General features: G+C 45.3%; 3 protein-coding genes across 5 annotated transcripts in view; 2 read left to right on the forward strand and 1 right to left on the reverse strand.

Annotated features, from left to right (window-relative positions):
• The window catches only part of Iqcg (IQ motif containing G), a 38,156-nt gene extending 34,767 nt beyond the window's left edge, over positions 1-3,389 (reverse strand). The window contains exons 1-2 of the mRNA XM_029544763.1: positions 3,309-3,389; positions 1,519-1,589 (exon numbers count right to left, since the gene is read on the reverse strand). Of these exons, the coding sequence (XP_029400623.1) occupies positions 1,519-1,526 (8 nt within the window). The 5' untranslated portion in view covers positions 1,527-1,589; positions 3,309-3,389. The remainder of the gene's footprint in view (positions 1-1,518; positions 1,590-3,308) is intronic.
• A 250-nt stretch (positions 3,390-3,639) lies between these two features.
• On the forward strand, positions 3,640-8,094 carry Rpl35a (ribosomal protein L35a). Of its 2 annotated transcripts, none has more exons than XM_021209858.2 (5): positions 3,640-3,669; positions 4,323-4,365; positions 4,582-4,734; positions 6,405-6,549; positions 8,027-8,094. In XM_021209858.2, the coding sequence occupies exons 2-5, from the start codon at positions 4,355-4,357 to the stop codon at positions 8,048-8,050; spliced, it is 333 nt and encodes a 110-aa protein (XP_021065517.1). In that variant the 5' UTR covers positions 3,640-3,669; positions 4,323-4,354; the 3' UTR covers positions 8,051-8,094. The 2 variants fall into 2 exon arrangements, with proteins under 2 accessions (XP_021065517.1, XP_029400559.1); XM_029544699.1 differs by lacking the exon at positions 3,640-3,669 and adding an exon at positions 3,696-3,776.
• Positions 8,095-9,653: 1,559 nt separating this feature from the next.
• Positions 9,654-22,870, forward strand: part of Lmln (leishmanolysin like peptidase) — a 68,761-nt gene continuing 55,544 nt past the window's right edge. The window contains exons 1-5 of one of the 2 annotated variants that reach the window (XM_029544560.1): positions 9,654-9,698; positions 15,181-15,278; positions 16,168-16,198; positions 18,024-18,106; positions 18,683-18,800. In XM_029544560.1, the coding sequence (XP_029400420.1) occupies positions 9,696-9,698; positions 15,181-15,278; positions 16,168-16,198; positions 18,024-18,106; positions 18,683-18,800 (333 nt within the window). In that variant the 5' untranslated portion in view covers positions 9,654-9,695. Of the gene's footprint in view, positions 9,699-10,100; positions 10,392-15,180; positions 15,279-16,167; positions 16,199-18,023; positions 18,107-18,682; positions 18,801-22,870 lie in introns of those variants that run through there. The other variant, XM_021209693.2, reaches the window with a different exon arrangement.

Consider the following 22,870-nt stretch of genomic DNA (forward strand, 5'->3'; position numbering starts at 1 on the left):
TACAAAAATTTCTAATCAAGCTGTTATTCAGCTCCTGTTACAGGATTACCAGCCGTTGTCCACAAAGAATTCACTGTCCATAGAAGAACCTGATTCAGACGATTGCCATACAAACCTTGATGGTGAAGACCAGGTATACCCTGAAAATTGACGACGCCCTAAACAGCAGGAAGGAGCTTAAGAGACACGACGCCCCAATTCCCTCTTCACCATTGGTTTCCCTCTCTTTTTCTCCCCTTCTTTTATAATAACAAGAAGAGAGGAATGTTAGCACCAGGATACTGCAAGCCCTGCCTAACCATGTGACCCTTGACCTGCGTTGCCAGGACAATGACCTTCTATCCCACAATCCACTTGGCTCAGTTCTTGCCCTCACTGGTGTGACATCATTTTCTGTATAAGAGAGGAAGCCAACCCCTCCTCTCTTTCTCTCTCTTCTCTACCCTTCTACCTGCTTCGCTGCTCCCCCACTCCCACATAATAAACCTCTCCCTCGTGGAACACCTTGGCCTGGTCTGCTGCTTGGTTTATCCACCTAAAATATAAAAAATAGCATGGCTGCTTCTATCTCACTCAAAAGCTCACTCCCAGGGAAGTGTCTGTCATGAGGATACTTAGGCTGCCCCTGGCCAGCCCCAACCTTCTGGTTAACATTGCCTATTTGATTGCATCTGAAACCAATAAATGTGTGGCAGTGGCTTTGAAGGCTTTCCAGACCAGGTTATATGAGATGGCAAGACTTAGCTGGCATGGACTGAATAAAACAGAGTAAGCAAGCTGAGTGCCAGCGTTCATCTCTGCTTCCTGACGGTGGCTGGCATGTGCCCGGTCCCTTCTGCTCTTGTTACACCTCCAAGTGTGAGCCAAGACAACACCTTTCATGTCTGCCCCAAACTGCTTCCTGTCTGACATTTTGTCCCACAGATAAGGGAAAACTTAACGGGCCACAGATCCTACACCAGAGCCACTTGCTAAATGCTCCCAAGCACCCACCCCACAGCAGCAATGAAATAGTAAGGTGTTTATACTTTAGGACGTTACATTAGTTTTTTACATTGTTACTGAAAAGTAATCCACAGAATTCAACAAATGGCGTAATTGCAACAGTACATGGACATACAAACTGGAACTTGAAACATACCCTTCCCTCACTGTCCTCTACTGGATGGGACACAGGGTCCCTAATAAAGGAGCTAGAGAAAGTACCCAAGGAGTTGAAGGGGTCTGTAACCCTATAGGAGGAACAACAATATGAACTAACCAGTACCTCCCCCCCACCCGGAGTTTGTGTCTCTAGTTGCATATGTAGCAGAGGATGGCCTAGTCAGCCATCAATGGGAGGAGAGGCCCTTGGTATAGCAAAGATCATATGCCACAGTACAGGGGAATGCCAGGCCCTGGAAGCAGGAAGTGTGTGGGTTGGGGAGCAGGGTGGAGGGAGGGTATAGGGGACTTTGGGGATAGCATTTGAAATGTAAATGAAGAAAATATCTAATAATAATAAAAAAAGAAACATACTTTTCCATTCTTCTTCAGTCACTTTCCTTGCCCTCCTGGGTAGATTTATAATTTCACAAGAACAAAGGAACCTAAAGTAGAAAAGAAACACTGATATCAGTTCCAGGGAATGCTAACTTTCCTTTACTCTCAGGCTCTTTTTGTAGGAGAAAAAAAAAACAAAACTCCACAAAATCCCAAGAGCTATCTATAGCTTGTCTCCTCCTGCTTAGGGAAGCAGGCTCATAAGATGCAGGCTATTTTTGTTTATTTGTTTTTGTTTTTGTTTTTTGTTTTTTTTTTGTTTTTCTGAGACAGGGTGGATGCAGGCTTATTAAGTGGCTGGTTCTATTACTGGTTCATCAAACCAGAATTTATACTCAAGGTAGTCTTTTGCCTCTTCTTATGGAAAAATGACATCCAACACAATTTTAATATGTGTACTTGTACTCTGATGTTGCCTGGGAGATAATAGAATACAGATTTATTTTTGATTCTTTATTTTCTTCTATTATTCTCACCTCTATATTGAATTAAATGGTTCTGCCCTGCTCTATCAGAGAACAGTATTTATTGTAACTTGACTTAGAAAAATCGAGATTGGGCTGGCGAGATGGCTCAGCAGTTAAGAGCAATCAGTGCTCTTCCAAGGGTCCTGAGTTCAAATCCCAGCAACCACATAATGGCTCACAACCATCTGTACAGCTACAGTGTACTCATATACATAAAATAAATGAATAAAAATCTAAAAAAAAAAAAAAAAAGCTGGGCCGTGGTGCCACACGCCTTTAATCCCAGCACTTGGGAGGCAGAGGCAGGCGGATTTCTGAGTTCGAGGTCAGCCTGGTCTACATAGTGAGTTCCAGGACAGTCAGGGCTATACAGAGAAACCCTGTCTCGAAAAAAAACAAAACCAAAAAAAAAGAGGAAGTTTTGATCTTATAACATACCACATATCTAATCTGCTTGTTGTCTTGGTTTTTTTGGAAGGGGTGGGGACAAGGGTGAGATTTCTTACTCTGTAGCTCAGGATATCCTTGTACACATTATGTACCTCTTACTGGCCTGAAACAGAGCAATCTTCATACTTCAGCCTTCTAAGTGCAAGGATTACAGACACAGGAGCCAACATGCCATCCTTGCTCCCCCATGTAGGCTGCAAGAGGGCAGGAGTTTTAGTTTGTTTACTCTGGTGCCCTCCAAGCCTACAGCATTCTTGGTAGTGGTAGTCATTCAATAAATTACTCTGGATAAATGAATGGATCCATCAGTTTGCCTTAATTAACGCACAAGTTAGGAAATGTAAGTCTGAGTCTATCAAATTTATCCTCATCCGACAAGTCAGGCAAAGGATGAAAGAATATCTATCTCGCACTTCCTCACACCCTCTCCCTTTTTTCAGATGGGGTCTCATGTAGCTCAGGCTGACTGGCACTCACTATGTAGCAGAGGATGACCTTTTAAGTTCTAGTCTCCTGCTCCCACATCTAGAATACTGGGGTTACAAGCAAGCGCCGGCACCGCGGTTTGCCTCATAGGTGTTTGTTGCTGTTAAGATGGGGCCTTGCTATGTAACTTAGCCTTAGCCTCGAATTTGTGATGTGATCCTGAGTCTCCGGAATAAATGCTGAGGTTAACGGGCAACGGCTACCACGCCCTATTTGTTCACTGAAAGATGGGAGATAAGAAAAGAACAAACAAGGAGAAGGTAGCGTTCCTCCTGCCTTCATGCTCCAGGTTTTTGCTCTCCTCTATGTTAGGATCCCAGTTTCCATTCTAGGAAGAGGAGAAAACAGTCAACTTTTTCTTACCTCGCTACCAGCCCAGCTGGAGGCGGGAACCAAACTACTCGGTAGCTATGGCAACGCGTCGCGCAGGCTTTTTTTTTTTTTAAAGTAGGACCCTTGATTCTTTCTTAGTCGACTACGATTTTGCCTTTCCTTGTTCCTAAATAATACGTGTTGCCGCTTACAAAGACGAAAGGGTTGGAGAGAAGACGTTAACGTTCCTGGGCGCGGCTTGGCTGAGTCGAGCCTCTGTCTTTCTCTCGGACCTTTGCTTTTTCTGGCGCTGTGCGAGCGACCTAAGCGCGGGGAGGGGCGGGGCGTGCGTCCCACAAGGCCGCGCGGCGGGGCTTGCCTTCCTCTTTCCGCCATCTTGGCGCCTGTGGAGGTGAGGGGGGTTCCTGCTGCGGAGCTTTGGGGCCCGATTGCCGGGGTGTGCTTCTTCCCATCCCTCACCGAGACAACCTGGCGTCTCGGAGAACCTGGCCGCCAGAGGTTTCTGGGGGTTCCAGGAAGATGGAGGGCGGGATGGAGGCGATGACGGGCTGATGGTGTGGAGGCCCGGGCCGGGGAAGGAGAGCTCGCTGGTGTCGGTCGATCGCGGGCTCGGGACGAGGGAATGGGTGCTGGCCCGGGGAGTGGAGGAGCGGATGGGTGCATCCTCCGAGCTTGCTCGTCCGGGGAGCGGTGGTCCCCGGGAGCAGGGTTCCCAGCACAGAGCCGGACTTCGCCTGTGTTAGCTGTTTGTGTGTGATGGAGGCATGAGCTCGCCTCCGGGTTCCTTTTGGGGTTCGAGAAGTCCTCCCACCCGGCGCTTGGCCACGTCTCCGAGTCGTTGGTTTTGTCATTGGTTGTCGGAGGCCTGAGAGATTTACTTTGCCAGCTCTGCTTCTATAGGGGGCACGGCGTGGGTAAGAGGTCCCCCTCCGTGGGACGCCGACTGAAGTCATCCCCGACGCCGGGAAATAGTGACAGGTGGGGTGCGTGCTGCGTGGCTCCCGATTGAGCTCTCGGTTTTTGTTGTTGTTTGTTTGTTTTCAGGCCTGCTGGGAACAGGACTTCTAACAGCAAGCATGTCTGGAAGGTACGCGATCTCGGTATAGTCGCGTTTTCCGTTTCTATTTTGTTACATGAGACGGGAAGCCAAAATTCAGTGTAATGCGGGGTCGGGGGGAGACTAGAGGTCTGCAGTCGATAGCTGGAGTAGGAATTACTGCAAAGCAAATCCGGGTGGTGTGCTACAAGCCATATGAAAAGTTGTAACAGGGTAGTCATAATGTCTTTCTTAACGTTGTCTTAGGCTGTGGTGCAAGGCCATTTTTGCCGGCTACAAGCGAGGTCTCCGGAACCAGAGAGAGCACACGGCTCTTCTTAAAATTGAAGGCGTGTATGCTCGAGATGAGACGGAGTTCTACTTAGGCAAGAGATGTGCTTATGTGTATAAAGCAAAAAAGTAAGTATGTTCCCGTGCCTTTTAATTTTTTGGTTGACTAATCTCATTTTTTTCTACTGAAAAGGAAGGGGTGTGAGTGAGAAATTGGTGTTGTTGAGTCTTCCTAGACACATGAAGAACTTGGAGGAAATTAGAGAAGGATCCTTTTGTCCGTAGTACGGAATATATAGGCAGGATTGGCTCTTAGTACAAGTGTACAAAGTCACTAACATGGTTAAAAACAAAGATTACAGCTATTGGTGCCTTTCATTTTCCTTTGAAAGGGTTTATATAATACTTTTCAATGTATCTTGATTTCTTTTAGTTACGAGAAATGACAATTACTAGATTTTGTTACTGTATAATTTCTTTTATTCCCACATCTATATGGAATTAGGTGATTCTGCCCTGCTCTGTCAGGAAACTCTATTGCACCCTGACTTAGAACAATTGAGGCTACATATGGGAAAACTTTTTATGAAAAAGTAGTTAATTTTTATGTGCATTGGTGTTTTGCTTGTTTGTATAGCTGTGAGGGTGCCAGATTGCCTGGAACCAGATATTTTATGTGGTGTATGTGTGTGCATGCGTGCTTGTTTTAAGCTGGGTACTATATTGGTTCTCTGGTCCCTCTTTTCCTACTGGGAATTGAACATAAGGCCATACAGGAATTGTCTCTTATGTGCATTGTCAGGTCATGCTTCTGTGAGTGAGTCTGGCATGCCTTTAATCCCAGAGTTCCAGAGGCCGACCTGAGTGCGGGCTGTAGCTCAGGCTCAGCCTAGTTGAGACAGTGGTTTGTTTCATGCCATCGTTCTCAATCTCGGGTAACCAGTACTTTCTTTTTTTTTTTTTTCTTTTTTTTTTAAATTTTTATTAGATTATTTTCTTTTTTTTTTTTTTTAAAGATTTATTTATTTATTATATGTGTGTACACTGTAGCTGTCTTCAGACACTCCAGAAGAGGGCATCAGATTTTTGTTATGGATGGTTGTGAGCCACCATGTGGTTTCTGGGATTTGAACTCAGGACCTTTGGAATTTGGAAGAGCAGTCGGTGCTCTTAACCGTTGAGCCATTTCACCAGCCCTGGTTTGGTTTTTCGAGACAGGGTTTCTCTGTATAGCCCTGGCTGTCCTGGAACTCACTCTGTAGACCAGGCTGGACTTGAACTCAGAAATCCGCCTGCCTCTGCCTCCTGAGTGTTAGGATTAAAGGCGTGTGCCACCAGCACCTGGCAACCTGTAATTTCAAGTTCAAATTTTTCAGCTTTTATCCCTAGTAACTTCATCACTGTGTCTTTCCAGATTTACTCTTTTTTGTTTGTTTTTCGAGACAGGGTTTCTCTGTGTAGCCCTGGCTGTCCTGGAACTCACTTTGTAGACCAGGCTGGCCTCGAACTCAGAAATCCGCCTGCCTCTGCCTCCGGAGTGCTGGGATTAAAGGTGTGCGCCACCTCGCCCGGCCCCAAATTTACTCTTAATGTTTTTAGCACACACAGATTCTTCTGTGTTTAGTAGTCATAATCTTATAAAAATAGGCTTTATGTATATATGAGCTGTTGAGTGAAAATTGTCGTCCCCCCACCCACACACAATTTCTCGAGGTGTTCTGTGTTGAAGGAGATAACTGAATTAGTGTGGTGTTTATGTTGGTGTTGGAGCTCATGCTGTTTATGTCTTTAAAATCCAGCAATACAGTGACTCCTGGAGGCAAACCAAACAAAACCAGAGTGATCTGGGGAAAAGTAACTCGGGCCCACGGAAACAGTGGTATGGTTCGTGCCAAATTCCGAAGCAACCTTCCTGCAAAGGCCATTGGTCACAGAATCCGTGTGGTGAGTACTAATGGCAAAATAAGAGGTTCTTTTGATACTTACTACCTACCTCTAAAGACATGTGAGTGTAAATATCCAGAGTATAAACCAATCCTGTGAATTGGTGATTGAGTTAAGTGGAAAACACAACTGGATGAAGCAGGTGAAGGTGGCCCACGAAAGAATAACATTTAAAACTGGGCATGGTGGCACTTGGGAGGCAGAGGCAGGTGGATTTCTGAGTTCGAGGCCAGCCTGGTCTACAGAGTGAGTTCCAGGACAGCCAGGACTATACAGAGAAACCCTATCTTGAAAAACCAAAAAAATAATAATAATAATAACATTAAGATTCAGTTATCACCAAAGTGTCCTGAGAGGAGAAATACTTTGGACAGGAAATATTTTGTGACAAAGTCTCATGGTGTACCCCTGGTTGGCCTGGAGCTTGTTATGTACACAAGGCTCATATTTTACTTTTAATCTGTGGCAGGTTCTCACAAAGTTAAGTCCTGCCTCAGCCTTCTAAGTAGTTGGGATTTTAGGCCAATGAATGCTACCAGGCTCATCTTATGTCATGCCTTGTTTGGGGGCATGTTATGGTTTATTGTGTCTACCATCTCAGGCCTGCCAGACTAGATAGTGACTATCCTGTAGGTGGGAAGCATGCTCATGGCCAGGTTTCAGGACTTTGGCTGCCCCACGGCTGGCTGCCCCAGGGCTTGGACATGCTATGTTGAGATTTTTGTCATTCTTTAGTTGGGGTCCATTTATAGTATACTCTAATGGTGGAAATGTTGGGTGCCACCATACCTGACTCTATGACTTGTATTTTAGGGATGTCATTTTGTGTATATATGTAGGTATACATGGCACAGCAGTATATGAAGGTCAAAGGGCAATTTGTAGAAGTCAGCTCTTCCACTGTGGCATTTACAAGAAATCAAACTCATGTAGTCAGGCTTGGTGGCAAGCACCTATACCCCCTAAGCCATTTCACCCTTCCTTGAGTATTTTTGTTGAGTTTTGAATGCTGGTTTTGGGGCTAGGGTTCATAGGTCAGTTCAGAGTCCTGAATATAGTTAGCATTCATGATATTTCGTCTTGGGTATCAGGGGGAAAAGTGCTGGTTCCTGGGGCTGGAGGGGGGGGTGGCTCAGTTGGAAAAACTGAAAGTTTTTTTCCCCAGCAGCCACATAAAAAATTTAGGCACAACAGTGTTGTGTCTGTAATCCTAGTCCCGGGAAATGGGAGAACCCCTGGGGCTGTGGGACAGTCAGTGAGAGAGACATTTCCATCTCAAATTGAAGTGAACAGCAGCTGAGAATGTACGTGCCACACACAGAAGAACATGTACAAAATGAGTGTTGCATAAGACCAGATGCTGTGCAGATGCCTCCTCACTGTCAGGATAAAGTCACCAGGTGCATTTTGGGATGAGTAATATGGTAATGTGTTATTTATTATTCACCTAATGCTTCTATGTTTCTTTTTTCCCCAGATGCTGTACCCATCCCGGATTTGAACTAATGGAGAGTAAATAAATAAAAGTAGATTTGTGCTCTTGTATTTTTTTTTTCCACATCTGTCCTAAATTGAGTTTCTCTTTGTTAAGGTGGTTGGAGTTGTACAGCAGTTTTGGAGTGCAAGGATCTTCTTGTAATAGTATTAGAGGAAACGTTTTCCTGGGTGAGGTGGCATACATCTTCAGTGCCAATACTCAGGCAGATGGAAATTTCAGGCCAGCCAGCACTGTAGTGAAAGCCTGTCTCAGAAAACGTTTTATGTTCATAAGCTGGGGCATAGCTGGGTTATATGAGTAACATACAGGAGAGTGATTTCCATTCTAGATTTTTAGTGAAAGCATCGAGTATCTTAGGCCTGAGGTGAACCTCACTTTTTACTAGCATGTTCTGGGTGTTGAGGTGAGGCACCATATGGTAATAATAGTATATGTTTGTTCCCCATACAAATCAAGAAACTTGGGGACTTGGGAAGAATCTGAATAGTGCTTGTCTTGGTGTTTGTTGCCTTTTGGATAAACGGGGGTGGGATGGCGTGGTGGGGTTGGGGCTTGATTTGGGATTGGTCAAGTGAAAGCAGTATGTCCTGAAAAGGTCAAACTAGTGCATTTTATTTCTACCTTGGAAAACTGTCCTTGAAAATGGCTCTGGTTTTAATACATACTTGCAGTGTTGATAATAGCATATTTACAAAAATAAGCAGGTCTCTCAAACATGCTATAGAACCTGGGCTGTTGACCAGATCTAGTCCTCTTCCCACCAAGATGAGGGTGAGGGTGCTGCATCAGAGAGCACAAGGCAGTTCCCAGAAAGGTTGGTTCAAGAAGTTGACATTACAAGCCAGGCTTGGTGGTGCATGCCTTTTATCCCAGCACTTGGGACGCAGAGATAGACCAGCCTGGTCTACAACAGAGAAATCCTGTCTCGAAAAATAAGTTAACATTACTGCAAGTTGTACTTCAGAAGTGTATTCCTTGCGTGATTGTGGGTGGTCTCCAAAGCAAAGGAGTAAAATAGAAAGCAATTAGGCTAGGTCCCTACGTATTTAATATTGAAATTACTTTTTAGGGGTGTCAGTCTTGGGTTTATTACAATGTAAAATTGTTTCCTTCAAAAGCCAATAAAGTCACAATGCGGTCAGCAGTGATAAGTACACTGGAAGAGCTAGGTGTATGTCTTAAAGCCATGAAAGGAGCAGCACAGGGATCTTTGATACACCACTGAGAATTTTCCATTTATTGAAATTCACAGGCTTGAAAACGTTAGTATTTATCTTGACAAGCCACTATAAATTGAGGTGGGGTTTGCAGTTTTAGATTTGAGAACTGAAATAGAGTGGACTTCATAAGTGCTGCTTTAAACTTAATTTTTAGAATTCCATCTTAAAAGTAGCTATGAAGCTGGGCAGTGGTGGCTCACGCCTTTAGTTCCACCTTTAGGCAGAGGCAGGCTGATTTCTGAGTTCAAGGCTAGGCTGGTCTACAGAGTGAGTTCCAGGGCTACACGGAAACCGTATCTCGAGAAGTAAAAAGTTAAATGTTTTTTTAAAAATGTGGGTGGGGCTTTGGTGTATGAATAGGTATGTTTACATAGTTGAGCCAATCTTGGGAATTAAGCATTTGAGATAGGCAATGAAAGATACATCCCATGGTAAGTGGCCTTTGAGCAAAGGCTTCCATCTTGTAGCTAGGGGCTCTCTAACTTCCTGGGTTCGTGGGTAGACAAGCTGTCGCATATGTTCCATAACCCTAGTTGGTTGTCTATGAAGCTTTGGTAGTCACGCGATGGTGCTGGAGCGGACGGAAGGGTCTGCTTCACAGTTCTGCCTAAGCTGTGGGTCGAGTGGTTGTAGCTGGCCCGTCCGCTGCTACGGAACGAAGTGGGGCGGCCGCTTCTGAATACGCCGCTCCCCACGCCCATCCTCTTCGCACTTATCCCCAGAGCCCCGGGTTCCCACAGCTCGGTTCACGTGGGCTGCCGGGCGGCGCTCATTGGCCAGCTCCGCGCGTAGCCGCGGTCGCCGCTGCCCTCGTCCTCCGCCGGACCGGCGTGATGCCGGCCAATGGCGAGGCGGCTGACGGCCCGCCACCTGTCCGCGGCGAGGGCGGGCGGCGGCGGGGAGGCGTCGCACTCCATGGTAACGACGCCGGCCCGAAGATGGCGGCCGCTGGGTCTGGAGGAGCGGGCGGACCGGGACCAGGGCCGCGAGGCCGCTGGGGCGGCTGCCTGTGGATGCGAGGCGTCCTGCTCGTGCTGGGCGGGCTCCCGGCCGGTGCCGGGGCTGCTCCCGTCTCCCTGGGCACTTCGCCTCCGTGTCGCCATCACGTCCTTTCGGACACTGAGGTAGGGCGAAGCGGGGCGCGAACGGGCCGGGCGAGGGAGTGGCTAGAGTAACGTGGAGGGTGTGGCGTCCCGGATGGCGGACTGCAGGTGCTCTGCAGGAGAGAACCCTCCCCGGACCCGCCGGGCCCGCCGCCAGCCCCTGCTGCCTGCAGAGCAACTGAGTTAGGCACTTGTCCCCTCCCATTCCGCTTAGCCAGTAGTACCACAAACTTGGGCGAGCATCAGAATAATCGAAGCGCTTGTTAGAACAGATTGCCGCCCCGCTCCCCCACTTTCTGACTCAGGAGCTCTGGCATGCATCCCCACAATTCAGATTCCTAGATACTGATGCTGCTTACTTAAGCACCACACCGAGAACCACTTATCCGAAGACTTGAGAAGCAGTTGATGGGAGAACCAGACAGAGCTGTTGGAAGATTACAACTGAGAAAACTCAGGAGACCAAAGTTCAGGATTTGTTTTCTAGTTAGTTATCGCTTTGCTGCCGTTATCCCATCCCTTCTACTCTGTAAAGTCTGCTCCTCCTTCCACCTCGATTCTCCCCAGTCTAAATTTTTTCAGTCTCGTTCACTTCCTACCAAAACTACCCAAGTAGAATGTTCTTCCCATTTCCTCTGGAGGCCTTATCTACCCTGTATTCTGGCATTTAACCAGGTTCTCTTCTGTGCTACACACAGCTTTCAGACTTGCCTTGCAGTGTAATTTAGTTTTAAGATTCCTTGAGCCAGGCGGTGGTGTCGCACGCCTTTAATCCCAGCACTTGGGAGGCAGAGACAGGCGGATTTCTGAGTTCGAGGCCAGCTTGGTCTACAAAGTGAGTTCCAGGACAGCCAGGGCTATACAGAGAAACCCTGTCTCGAAAAAACAAAACAAAACAAAACAAAATAACAACAAAAAAGATTTCTTGAGATGACATTTGTGTTATACTGAGTCCTTCACTCAGAGGTGGCCCTATAGTTAATGAATATTCTGTGAATAATCAAGAGACTATCAAGGAAGTTTTACTAGTTGGGCGGTGGTGGAGCACGCCTTTAGTCTCAGCACTCAAGTCTGAGTTCGAGGTCAGCCTGATCTACAGATGGAATCCCTTTCTTATTAAAAAACAAAACAGAAAAAAGAAAAAAGAAAAAAGAAAAAAGAAAGCAAAACAAAACAAAACAAAACAGGGCTGGTCGAGATGGCTCAGCAGGTAAGAGCACCCGACTGCTCTTCCAAAGGTCCTAAGTTCAAATCCCAGCAAACACATGGTGACTCACAACCATCTTGTAACGAGATCTGACTCCCTCTTCTGGAGTGTCTGAAGACAGCTACAGTGTACTTAACATATATAAATAAATAAATAAATCTTAAAAAAAAAAAAACAAAAACAACATTTTATGGTAATTTCCAAGACTTACATATGCTGTTAAGCTACATGAGCCAAAATGTTAAGTGATTATGGTATGACTTTTTGCTTTGTGGGTTTTGGTTTGGTTGGATGGGTTTGGTTTTTTGAGACAGGGTCTCATAGCCTAGGTTGGTTGGAGGGTGCTGGTGATCTGATCCACCTGCTGCTGTCTCTCAGACACCGTCACACAGAGAGAGCGTCAGCCTTTTATCATGACACTGTGTCTCAGCTGGAATGTTTTATGTATTTTATTGAGGCAGGCTATCTTTCTGTAACACAGGCTAGCCTGGGACTCGCTGTGTAGCCCAAGCTGACTTCTAAGTTGCACTGAATAACATCTGTAAATGCTGATGGTTTTGTGTCTACGTATTTAAGACTATAGTCCAGACTGGCCTTGAACTTACTGTGTAGCTCAGGCTGGCCTGGAATTTGAGATCCTCCTGCCTCAGTTTCCAGAGTGCTGGGGTTGTAGAAGTATGACATCACTTCTGGCTCTGCTCATCCTTTATCCTCTCCAGTGAGCTTTTCATTTAGTTGGTGTTCTTTTAATACACACACACACACACACACACACACACACACACACACACATCCCCCTCGTTTGGTTCTTTCTGTTATTGCTAGCCTTCCTTGACACCTTATTATACGCTCATTTATATATTAATAATATGTATATTAATATTATGTGCTCATTGTAAGCCCAGTGAGCACATGATAGTCGCATTAAGGGAGTTGCTTCAATTCAGGTCTGAAGACGTAGTTTTTGCTCCCTGCTCTTTTCCCTCAGCACAGATCACATTCTTCAGCTGGGTCTCATAACTGTTAAGATTTCATTAGGTAATGGCCATTGCGAGCCTCCCCCTCACAGTCTTCCCCCCCACCCGCCCCTTACCTTGTGCTACTGTAAGGTCTAAACATGTGTATTCATTAAGCCCGTGAGGCTCTGCGTTCTGCCTCCTGCACAAAACCCCAGGGAAAAGGGAGCCTTACAAGTCAGAGGCACCGTTCCTGTAGTTCAAGAGCAGACCGTACAAGCTGTGTCTTTTTCTCCTCTAGTGCCTTCAACTAGTATTCTTTAGTTGTTTTGCTTTCTGAATCAGGGTCTTCTGTAGCCCAGGCTGGCCTGGAAGTCACTCTGTGGCCTCTACCTGCCTTCATTTCCCAAATATTGTGATTATAGGGGTGGACTACCACATTTGGCTTCAAGTGTAACTGGTTTTAAATAGTTCCTCCAAATTTGACAATATATATTATCTATATGAAGCTACCATTCCATTTCTAGAAGCTGGCAGTTCCACTTTTGTATGTTAGTGCTAAGTTTGGTGCTCTGGATTCTGTAGTCCGTATGTGGTCTATTGTGCATGTAAGTCAGAGAGAATGATCTCTTTTCTCTTAACTTTTCTCAGATAGCCCCTTTCCCACGACATCTCCTCTCCTTAACCTGTCTCTTTAAAGTCGACTTACGTGCCTCTGTCTGTGACCTTGATTCAGTTTATTATGAATTACTAGACTTGGCAGTCTTCATCACCTCAAGGCAGTATAGATGTTATACATGCATTCAAGTGCCTGCCACAGTGCCTTGCACACGAAGACACTCAATAGACGCTTAACTTAATGAATGCAGCCTGGGGCTGTAGTCCAATGATAGAGCATATGACCCAAAGCCCTGGGTTAGCCTCCAGCATTGTAAAGTAACAGCAACAGCTAAGCACAAGCAAAGCCACAAGGCACTGTCACCTGCCCAGTGAGGAGGAGGACGGCAGACAGGCTGTCTGCCAGGGGAAGAGAGTGGACAGGACACGCTGTCGATCAGTTGCATGCAGGATAGCTATTTTTCTACAAAATGAGCAATCCCATTTTTGTTCTATAAATATTTAGAAATATTAAATGGAGAAAAATAGTAAAGGAAGCAATTATTCACTGTTAAAGTTATAAGAATGAGTTATGCATAGCCTATTATTTAGCTTAAACTTTTTTTTTTTCTGTGTTTCATAAGTTACATGAAGTTGGTCATCCTGAGCCTGGTGCGGGTGCATGATGTTTTTAATCCCAGCAGGCAAATCTCTGTGAGTTTAAGGCCAGCCTGATCTACAGAGTGAGTTCCAGGACAGCCAGAGCTACATAGAAAAATCCTGTCTCTTAAAAAAAAAAAAAAAAAAAAAATTTTTTTTTTAAAAAAGTTTTTTCTTTTCTTTTTTTTTTTTTTTTTTTTTTTTTTTTTGGCTTTTCGAGACAGGGTTTCTCTGTATAGCCCTGGCTCTCACTCTGTAGACCAGGCTGGCCTTGAACTCAGAAATCCGCCTGCCTCTGCCTCCCAAGTGCTGGGATTAAAGGCGTGCGCCACCACACCCGGCTCAAGATTTTGCTCTTCTTAAAGGGTAACTTAAAGTTCTATAAGGGCTGGTGTAGCTCCTTTGGTAAAGTACTGTCCTTTAAAGCATGAGGACCTGAGTTAGGTGTCCTAGAACTCAGGTTACAAAATCAAAATAATAAAGCCAGGTGGGGGTGGTGAATGCCTGTTATCCCAGAATTCAGGGCAGAAGCAGGTGGATCTCTGTGAATTCGAGACTAGCCTGGACTATAGAAGAGTGAATTCCAGGACAGCCAGGACTACACAGGGAAAACTTGTCTTAAAAAATCAAAATGAAAAAATAAAACTGAGTGTTAAGGTATATACTTAAATCCTAGCTGCGGAGAAGCAGATACAGGAGGAGTGCTGGGGCTCACTGACCAAACAGGCCAGCTTGCTGGGCAACCCCCTCACCCGTGAGAGACCCCGTCTCCAAAAACAAGGTGGATGGTGTTTGCCCACACACACCTACTCACAAACACACACAGTCACACACCAGACACTTTGACACACACTCATGTACACATACACACACTTTCACACACTCTTACATTTTCAGTCTCCTGTCATTTTCTTTTTTTTTTTTTTTGAGACAAAGTCTAACTGTTCTCTGTGTAACTCTGGCTGGCCTTGAACTCCAAGTGGTGGGATTGATGGTGTGAGCTGCCCGCTCTGCCTCTCTTGTCAGTCTCTAAAGGTTTGCGTCAGCAAAACTAGACTCTGTATGACAAACTGCGAAGCCTTCACCGAGCCCAAGCCTTTCTGGCAGCTGTGTCGCTGTAACAATTTACTCACGTCAAAAGTTCAAAATGCTTATCTCTCAGATGATAACATTTTTCTTGGGGGACATTTGGGGTTCAGGAACGCTAACATCATAGAATATAAGGTAAGGGACTTTTGGGGGGTGTCACACTTAAAATGTAGCTCATTTTACTTAGGTCTCAATTGGGCAGTTAGATGAACACACATTATTATATTTAAATTTTACTTGAGTAAAGAAAATTGTCATATCTACTTTTAAAAAAGATTTTTCAAACCATTCATTCTTGTAGGTCATAAGTAAGGTCCATCTTAAGACAAATCATGTCACAAAGAGAGATGCTGACGGGCATTTACGAATCAAGACTGTCTACGACCAGAGCATTGAAGAGTAAGTCTGCTGTTTCTTTTTCCGAGTGCATTTATCATTTGCTTGTGTGCGACATCTTCCTGGGCTGCCCGAGCTGGCTGTCACCTTATTGTGTTACCCTGGCAGGCCTTAGACTCACTCACGGCCTCAGTCTGGTCGCCTTTTTCTATTGTCGGTCTAAGTATTCAAGATATTTTCATGGTTATCGAACAGAATATCCAAAGGTGGAACTAGAGAAGGCTGGCGTAACTCTAACACAGAACTGAGTTGAGATTGCCTTTCATCCTAAAAGGGCAAAGGCCATGGTGTGTAACTAAAACTGCTTATCGTGAATAATTTAAAGAGAACCAGTATGGCCTTATGTGACTGTGGCCACAGTGTGACAAGTGTGGAAGACACTTGTCAGTAAGCATTCAAAGGAGACATCAGAGGAGTGACAAGTATAAACTGATGAAGAAGATACAGAGTAGAGAGAGAGTGTGTGGTCTAATTGGTATGTCGTCTGAGAGCAGCCCCGACCGCAGACTGAGATCTGAAGTCGTTGATGCACACTGCTCATAGGGCAGCCCTTGTCCTTCTCCAGCCTGACCGTTTTGAATGAGTGAGCGAGTGTGTGGCCATGCTTAGTCCCATGCTTGGGCACAGCAGAATGTCTCCCACACCTGTGAAGATAAGCGGAGACTTTGGAAGCCGTGTGCTTCCATCTAGAGCAACTCAGAGCCCTGGACAGGTCCAATCCCCACAGACGGGGCAGTGATCTGACTCAGGGCAGCCGTACTTTTCTTGTGTGGTAGTAGAGACTGAACCCAGGGCCTTGTGCCCACTCGGCATGTGTGTGTCCTACCGTCAGGCTGTGCCGTGTCACCAGCCTTTAGAGTGGCAGTTCTTATATTTTTCTCTTCATTTTCAGGTTGCTCCCTGAGAAAAGATATCTTGTAAAGGTATGTAATAATAAATACGCATCAGTTGGGTACTTCAGATACATACATTCTACTATGTGCTAATTCTTCCATGAAAAAGAAAAAACATACATGGCTGGTTTGTGAATGAATGAATAAAAGATTTTGGTGGTAAATATATGTCTCATTTGAATAAAGGTGTTTTGTGTTATGTTTAATAAAACTTCATTAGTATTTGATGTTATCATTTTATAATTTGATATTAAATCAGTATTCTCATCTTTTTTTTCTTGGTCTGTCAAGTTTTTGGGGAGCAATGCATGCTAAGGATAGGGTACAAAGGGCACTTTTGGCAATACATGGAGAGAGCCATTCTCTGGATGGGAGTGTTCTTTGTCCTAAGGATTAGTTGATATAACAGTGTGGCATGGCAGAGGCTTGCTGATTTATTTATTTATTTATTTATTTAGGTTTTTTGAGACAGGGTTTCTCAGTGTAGCCCTGGCTGTCCTGGAACTCACTCTGTAGACCAGGCTGGCCTTGAACTCAGAAATCCGCCTGCCTCTGCCTCCCAAGTGCTGGGATTAAAGGTGTGTGCCATCACTGCCCGGCAGGGGTCGAGGTTTGATTGGCCCATGCCTTTACCCACTAAACCATCTCACCAGCCCCAGAGTTTTTTTTTGTTTTTTTTGTTTTTTTTAAGATTTATTTATTTATTATATGTAAGTACACTGTAGCTGTCTTCAGACTCTCCAGAAGAGGGCATCAGATCTCATTACGGATGGTTGTGAGCCACCATGTGGTTGCTGGGATTTGAAATCTGGACCTTTGGAAGAGCAGTCAGTGTTCTTACCCACTGAGCCATCTCACCAGCCCCCAGCCCCAGAGTTGTTACATAGATTCCTTCTTACCAAGAAGGGTTTGCGTGTGTGTGTGTGTGTGTGTGTGTGTGTGTGTGTGTGTGTGTGTTTTCTCACATGCACGCGCATGCTCACAGGTGCACACTTGTGTATACACGGGCACAGGTGGAGGTCAGAGAACCAACTTTCAGAGTTTGACCTCTCCTTCCACTGTGGATTATTCCTGGGCTGGGACTAGGATTATGAGGGTTACACAGCAAATGCCTCTACCTTGCTGAACCGCCTCATTAGACTATGGAGTCCCACACACGCATAGCAAGCCATCTCTCTATGGCCCGCAGAACTTAGTGAGCTTCTACATAAGATAATCACTAACAGTTGCAATATATATCTTCATTAGTGTTCTTAGTCACGATCGATCATTGGGATTTATGTTTTCTAGAGTGTAAGGTAAGCAGGGAGGTTTCTGCATCCATTAGAGAACTCGTCACAGATACTGCCCTGCTGCCTTATGACCGAGCACAGGTGTCCGTGTCCCCGAATCCTAGAGTTCTTACTTGTTCTTACAGTCATTAATAGTCCATGTTTGATTTTTTTCTTTTTATGATTTATTTATTTATTTTATGTATGTGAGTACACTGTAGCTGTACAGATGGTTGTGAGCCTTCATGTGGTTATTGGGAATTGAATTTTTTTTTTAGGACCTCTGCTCTCTCTAGTCAACTCCATTCACCCAGTCCCTGCTCGCTCCAGCCCAAAGACTTATTTATTATTATAAATAAGTACACTGTAGCTATCTTCTGACACACCAGAAGAGGGTGTTAGATTTCATTTTGGGTGGTTGTGAGCCACCATGTGGTTGCTGGGATTTGAACTCAGGACCTTCAGAAGAGCAGTAAGTGCTCTTACCTGCTGAGCCATCTCACCAGCCCCCATGTTTGTTTTCTTAAACACACTGTACTCCATGACTGTCATTCTAACTAGATTTTTTTCTCTCTCTCATTTAGAACAAACTTTTCCCACAAGCTATTTCTTATTTAGAGAAAACATTTCAGGTTCGAAGACCTGCTGGCAGGATCTTACTTAGCAGGTATGTACATCAGGCACTGATCATTGCCTCCATTCATCTAGCCCTGTGAACTCCCCAGTGTGACAATTCACGGAACCTACAGTCTATTATGTGTGGTTTTAGAACCAAAACTACAAGCTATTTAAAAGGATTCAGAAAGCACCTACAGAAGGGCCCCATTTTCTGCTTTCCCATTGTAAGCTGTTCTTATCCCTCCTCTTCCCTCCTCCTCTCTCTCCTCCCTCCTCCTCCCCCCTCCCCCCCATGTGGTTTGCCATTTGCTTTGTGAGGTATTTGATAGCCCAAGTCAGGAGGACTTCCCATAGACCTGAAGTCCCTTAGTGAACTGGCTGGCTAGTTAAATAGTAACCATTCTTAATAGAGTGATATAGGGGTGTCTTCGTTACTTTTCTGTTGTGGTGATAAAGCACATAGGGTGTACGTTCAGAAAGTTAGGGTCCATGGTGGCTGGGGCAGTAGGCCAGTGCTTACTGGGAACATCTATTTCAGGCTTCCACAAGTGTATGGCTGTATTTTAACTGCTGTGACCCATTTTCTTTGTTTTTTTGTAAATTTTGATGTACAAATAATCTAAAGACAATGTGCGACAAACCAGTACCTACGGAAGGAAAACGATCCACACAGATACTGTACTGGAGAGTGTGCGGTGCATACCAAGTGCGGGCCCATTACAGTGCCGGAGGAGCACCTCCAGGTAAGGCTCTCCTGCCCAGCTGGCCTTTCTACTCCAGAGGGCAAAGGGACTTTCCAAATCTTTGTCGGCAAGGGTTTTTAGATAAAAGTGTGAAGGCACAGTACCTCCTTTGTTTGTGGTACTCTGGGGCCTCCACAGCTGAGTTACATTCCCTGCCACGGCGACTCTGTTTTCTCCCAACAGCTGATGCAGGTAGGGTTCAGAGCTTCAAAGCCTTTCAAGCCTGCTTGATCTGCTCTTTGGCTCATTTGAGCCTGGATTTCCTGCAGCAGTGTAGTTGAGAACCTTACCCCACCCCCACCCCAACCCCAACCCCTGAACATTTCTTTTAGCAGTTAAAAAGGGTAGTTTAATATCTCCTAAAATATAAACTGTCAGCTTCAACCCAAGTTTGAACTTTACTCCATAAAAATACTAGCAACTGGCCAGACTATAATACATACATCAGTGTACTGACTTGAAGAGATACTTAAGCTCTTAACTGAAAGAAGAAAGGTTGGAAGTCAGTGGGTCTAGTTAGCCTGTTTATCTAAAAAGTACAGATGTGCACATGCAAAAACAAACCAAAACAAAGACCCTATGTATCGAGCCTGGATGAGATAACATCTGTAACCCCACCCCGGGAAGACAGAGGGAGGAGACTCAGGTTTGGCTTCGGCCTGGGTTACATAGCAAGATTTAAATCAAAAAGCCAAATAAATTAGACAAAGGAAGATCTGGGAAAATATGCAATCAAAGCTAAGCAATCTAGGTCAGTTCAGATTCTGATTTTCCTCTCTTATTTATTCTTTTGATTTTATGTGTATGGCTGATTTGCCTGCATGAGCATCTAGAGATATACCATGTGTGTGCAGTTCCTGGGGGAGGCCAGAAGAGGGCATCAGATTCCCCGTAACTGGAGTTACAGACAGTGGTGAGCTGCTCTGTGGTCCTGGGAAGAACATTGCATAAACCTGGGTCCTCTGGAAGAGCAGCCCATATTCTTAACCGTTGAGGCATCCCTGCTTTTCTTCCCTTTTTAAAACTTCTATTTTTAAATGTGCATGTATGTGTATGTTTATGAGCACATGAGTATAGGTGCCCATGGAGGCCAGAGACTTCAGATCCACTGGAACTCCAGTCCCAGGCAGATGCGCACAATCTAACGTGGATGTTAGGAACTGAACTTGGGTCTTCTTCAAGAGCAGCATGTGATGTTTTTAATTACTGAATTGTGTCTTCAGCTCCTGATGGTTTCCATTAAGAGTTGCTGGGGGGCAGGGAGTGGGGAGTGGTGGTGGTGGGGCGTGGCTGAGTGGATAAGAACATTGCTGCTATTGTAGAAGACTGGAGTTTGGTTCCTAGCACACCTCGTAAGTGGCTCACAAGCATCTGTGATTCTAGCTCTGGGGCTGCAACGACCTCTTTTGGACTCCATAGGCGGCCATATGCACACTCGCAGAGACACACACACACAAAAACAATAAATAAATGTAAAAAGTCAAACATAAACACAAGTGTTAAACAATGAGCAATGTATATGTTCTATAAGTAAAATGGAAATTTGGGGGGTTCCTCCCCACTTTCTTCAAAAGCATTGCTCAAAACAACAACAACAACAAAATCACAGTATATTGATTATTTAAAAATTATTTTCTGCTGGGCAGTGGTGGCGCACGTCTTTAACCTCAGCACTTGGGAGGCAGAGGCAGGCGGATTTCTGAGTTCGAGGCCAGCCTGGTCTACAAAGTGCGTTCCAGGACAGCCAGGACTACACAGAGAAACCCTGCCTCGAAAAACCAAAAAAAAAAAAAAAATTTTTTTCTACATTTATTTATATGGTGTGCGTGTATGGAGACCAGAAGACAACTTGTAGTAGCTGGGTCTTCCCTTCCGCCATATGGGTACCAGTGATAAGACCTGGACGGACAGCCTGGCAGTGAGCCCCTTCACCTGCTGAGCCTCTCAGCAGTGCCCTAGTGACTTACAGTTAGAGCTAGGTGTTTACGATTGTTTAGGAAACTTCTACAAATGTTTCAGAGCACAGTGAGATGTGCTTGGGCAGCTAGAGACAAGTCATCTTAGACTATGCAAGGATGATATCATGAAGGGGCCAACTTGTGCTTGTGTTCTTTTGTATTGTCTAAATTTGTAACAAAATTCTGAATTGATTATTACTTTATTTATTTATGCGTGTGTGTGTGTGTGTGTGTGTGTGTGTGTGTTGTGCTGTGTTTCTGTGACTGCAGGCACATGCATGTTAACACCCCCATCCAGAGGTCAAAGGACAATAAACAATGATCAGGATCAGGTTTTCCCTCACTCTGCATCCTAGGGGTCAGACTCCCAAGTTGTCAGGCTAAATAGCAAGTGCTTTATTTGCTGAACACTCCTCCTGGCCCATGAATTTGCCTTGGTATTTATTCATCTATTTATTTACTTACTTATTTGTTACTTTTTGAGATAGGGTCTCTACATAGCCCTGGAACTCACCATTCAGGCCCGCCTGGCCTCGGATTTATTTCTGTCTCCCTGCCTCTGCCTCCCAAGTGCTCCCAGATGCTGGCTTTTTTTTTTTTTAATGTGCAATTACTTATTTATTCATTATGTTTGTGTGTGCCTGCCACAGGGTTTCTCTGTGTAGCCCTGGCTGTCCTGGAACTCACTCTGTAGATCAGGCTGGCCTCAAACTCAGAAATCCGCCTGCCTCTGCCTCCCGAGTGCTGGGATTAAAGGCGTGCGCCACCACTGCCAGGCAGAGGAGAGGCAGTCCTCCCCTTTCACCAGGTAGGCTCCAAGGCTCAAACTCAGGCCCCTACTGGTAGCCTTGCCTCTACCTGCCGAACCCTCTTACCAGCCCAAGTTTTCTTTATAATGGGAAATACTTTCCATTACGTTAAAAGATTTTATTAATCACACTTGAAATAATTATATCCCAAGGAAGTTGCAAAAATTATAGATACGATATAGGTCAGTGGTAGAGTGCTGCCTACTGTGTGTTCCATTCCCAGCACAACACAAGGACGTGGGCGTGGACGTTGGCCACGGGTGTGGGCATGGGCGGGAAACTCCTTCACCAAGACTTTTATTTCTGTTACTGTGATAAGTACCTGACCAGAAGTAACTTTGGGGAGCAAAGGGTTTCTTACAGCTTACAATTCTAGATTGTAGTCCATCATTAAGGGAAGTCAAGACAGACCTGGTTGGTATTCCGTACCACCTTACCTCAGACCAAGAAAGTTCATAGCCAATGAACCATGGAGGGGGCAGCTTTTGCTGGCCTTGGCTTGCTTTCTTAGCTTCCTTTCCAGCTCAGGACAACCTGCTTAGGGATGGTGCACCCACATTGGACTGGTCCCTTCTACGTCAATTAACAACCAAGACCACTCCCATGGGCACGCCTACTGACCAGCCTGGTCTAGACCATTCCTAATCTGAGGCCCACTTCTCACATATTACGTTGTAGCACACGGATGTTTAGAACAAACCAGCACACCTAGTTTCAGTGGCTCAAAACCATTTCTGTTTCTCTTTATCCCGCATCTTAGCTAGCATCCCCTTACTTTCCTTGAATTTATAAATTTATGAGCATTTGTGTCAAGTAAAACTTTTAGTGAAATATATTCAAAAGAGCTAACTAAGAACAGAACAGGGAAAAGAGGGTGGGATTGGTGGTCCTTGCTTTGATTCGTTTATGAGCCAGAAATCTCACCTCATTGTTTGGTATGAGTTCAAAGAGTCCTCCTGCCTCAGCCTCCCAAGTCCTAGGACTAGAGGTTTGCAACGCCTGCCTGCTCAATCCCCGATGTCAGTGAGAGTGTAGGGAGAGTAAGTGAAAGCTAAGTAACATGTCCCCATCTGTCCCTTTGACACTCTCACTCAGCTGACCCACACTCTGTCCCCAGTCTGTGACCCCTTGACACTGTCGCTCAGCTAACCCACGCTCTGTCACCAGTCTGTGACCCCTTGACACTCTCGCTCAGCTGACCCATGCTCTGTCCCCAGTCTGTGACCCCTTGACACTGTCGCTCAGATGACCCACGCTCTGTCCCCAGTCTGTGACCCCTTGACACTCTCGCTCAGCTGACCCA

Source organism: Mus pahari, chromosome 12, assembly GCF_900095145.1.
Source record: "Mus pahari chromosome 12, PAHARI_EIJ_v1.1, whole genome shotgun sequence".
NCBI classification, from domain to species: domain Eukaryota; kingdom Metazoa; phylum Chordata; class Mammalia; order Rodentia; family Muridae; genus Mus; species Mus pahari.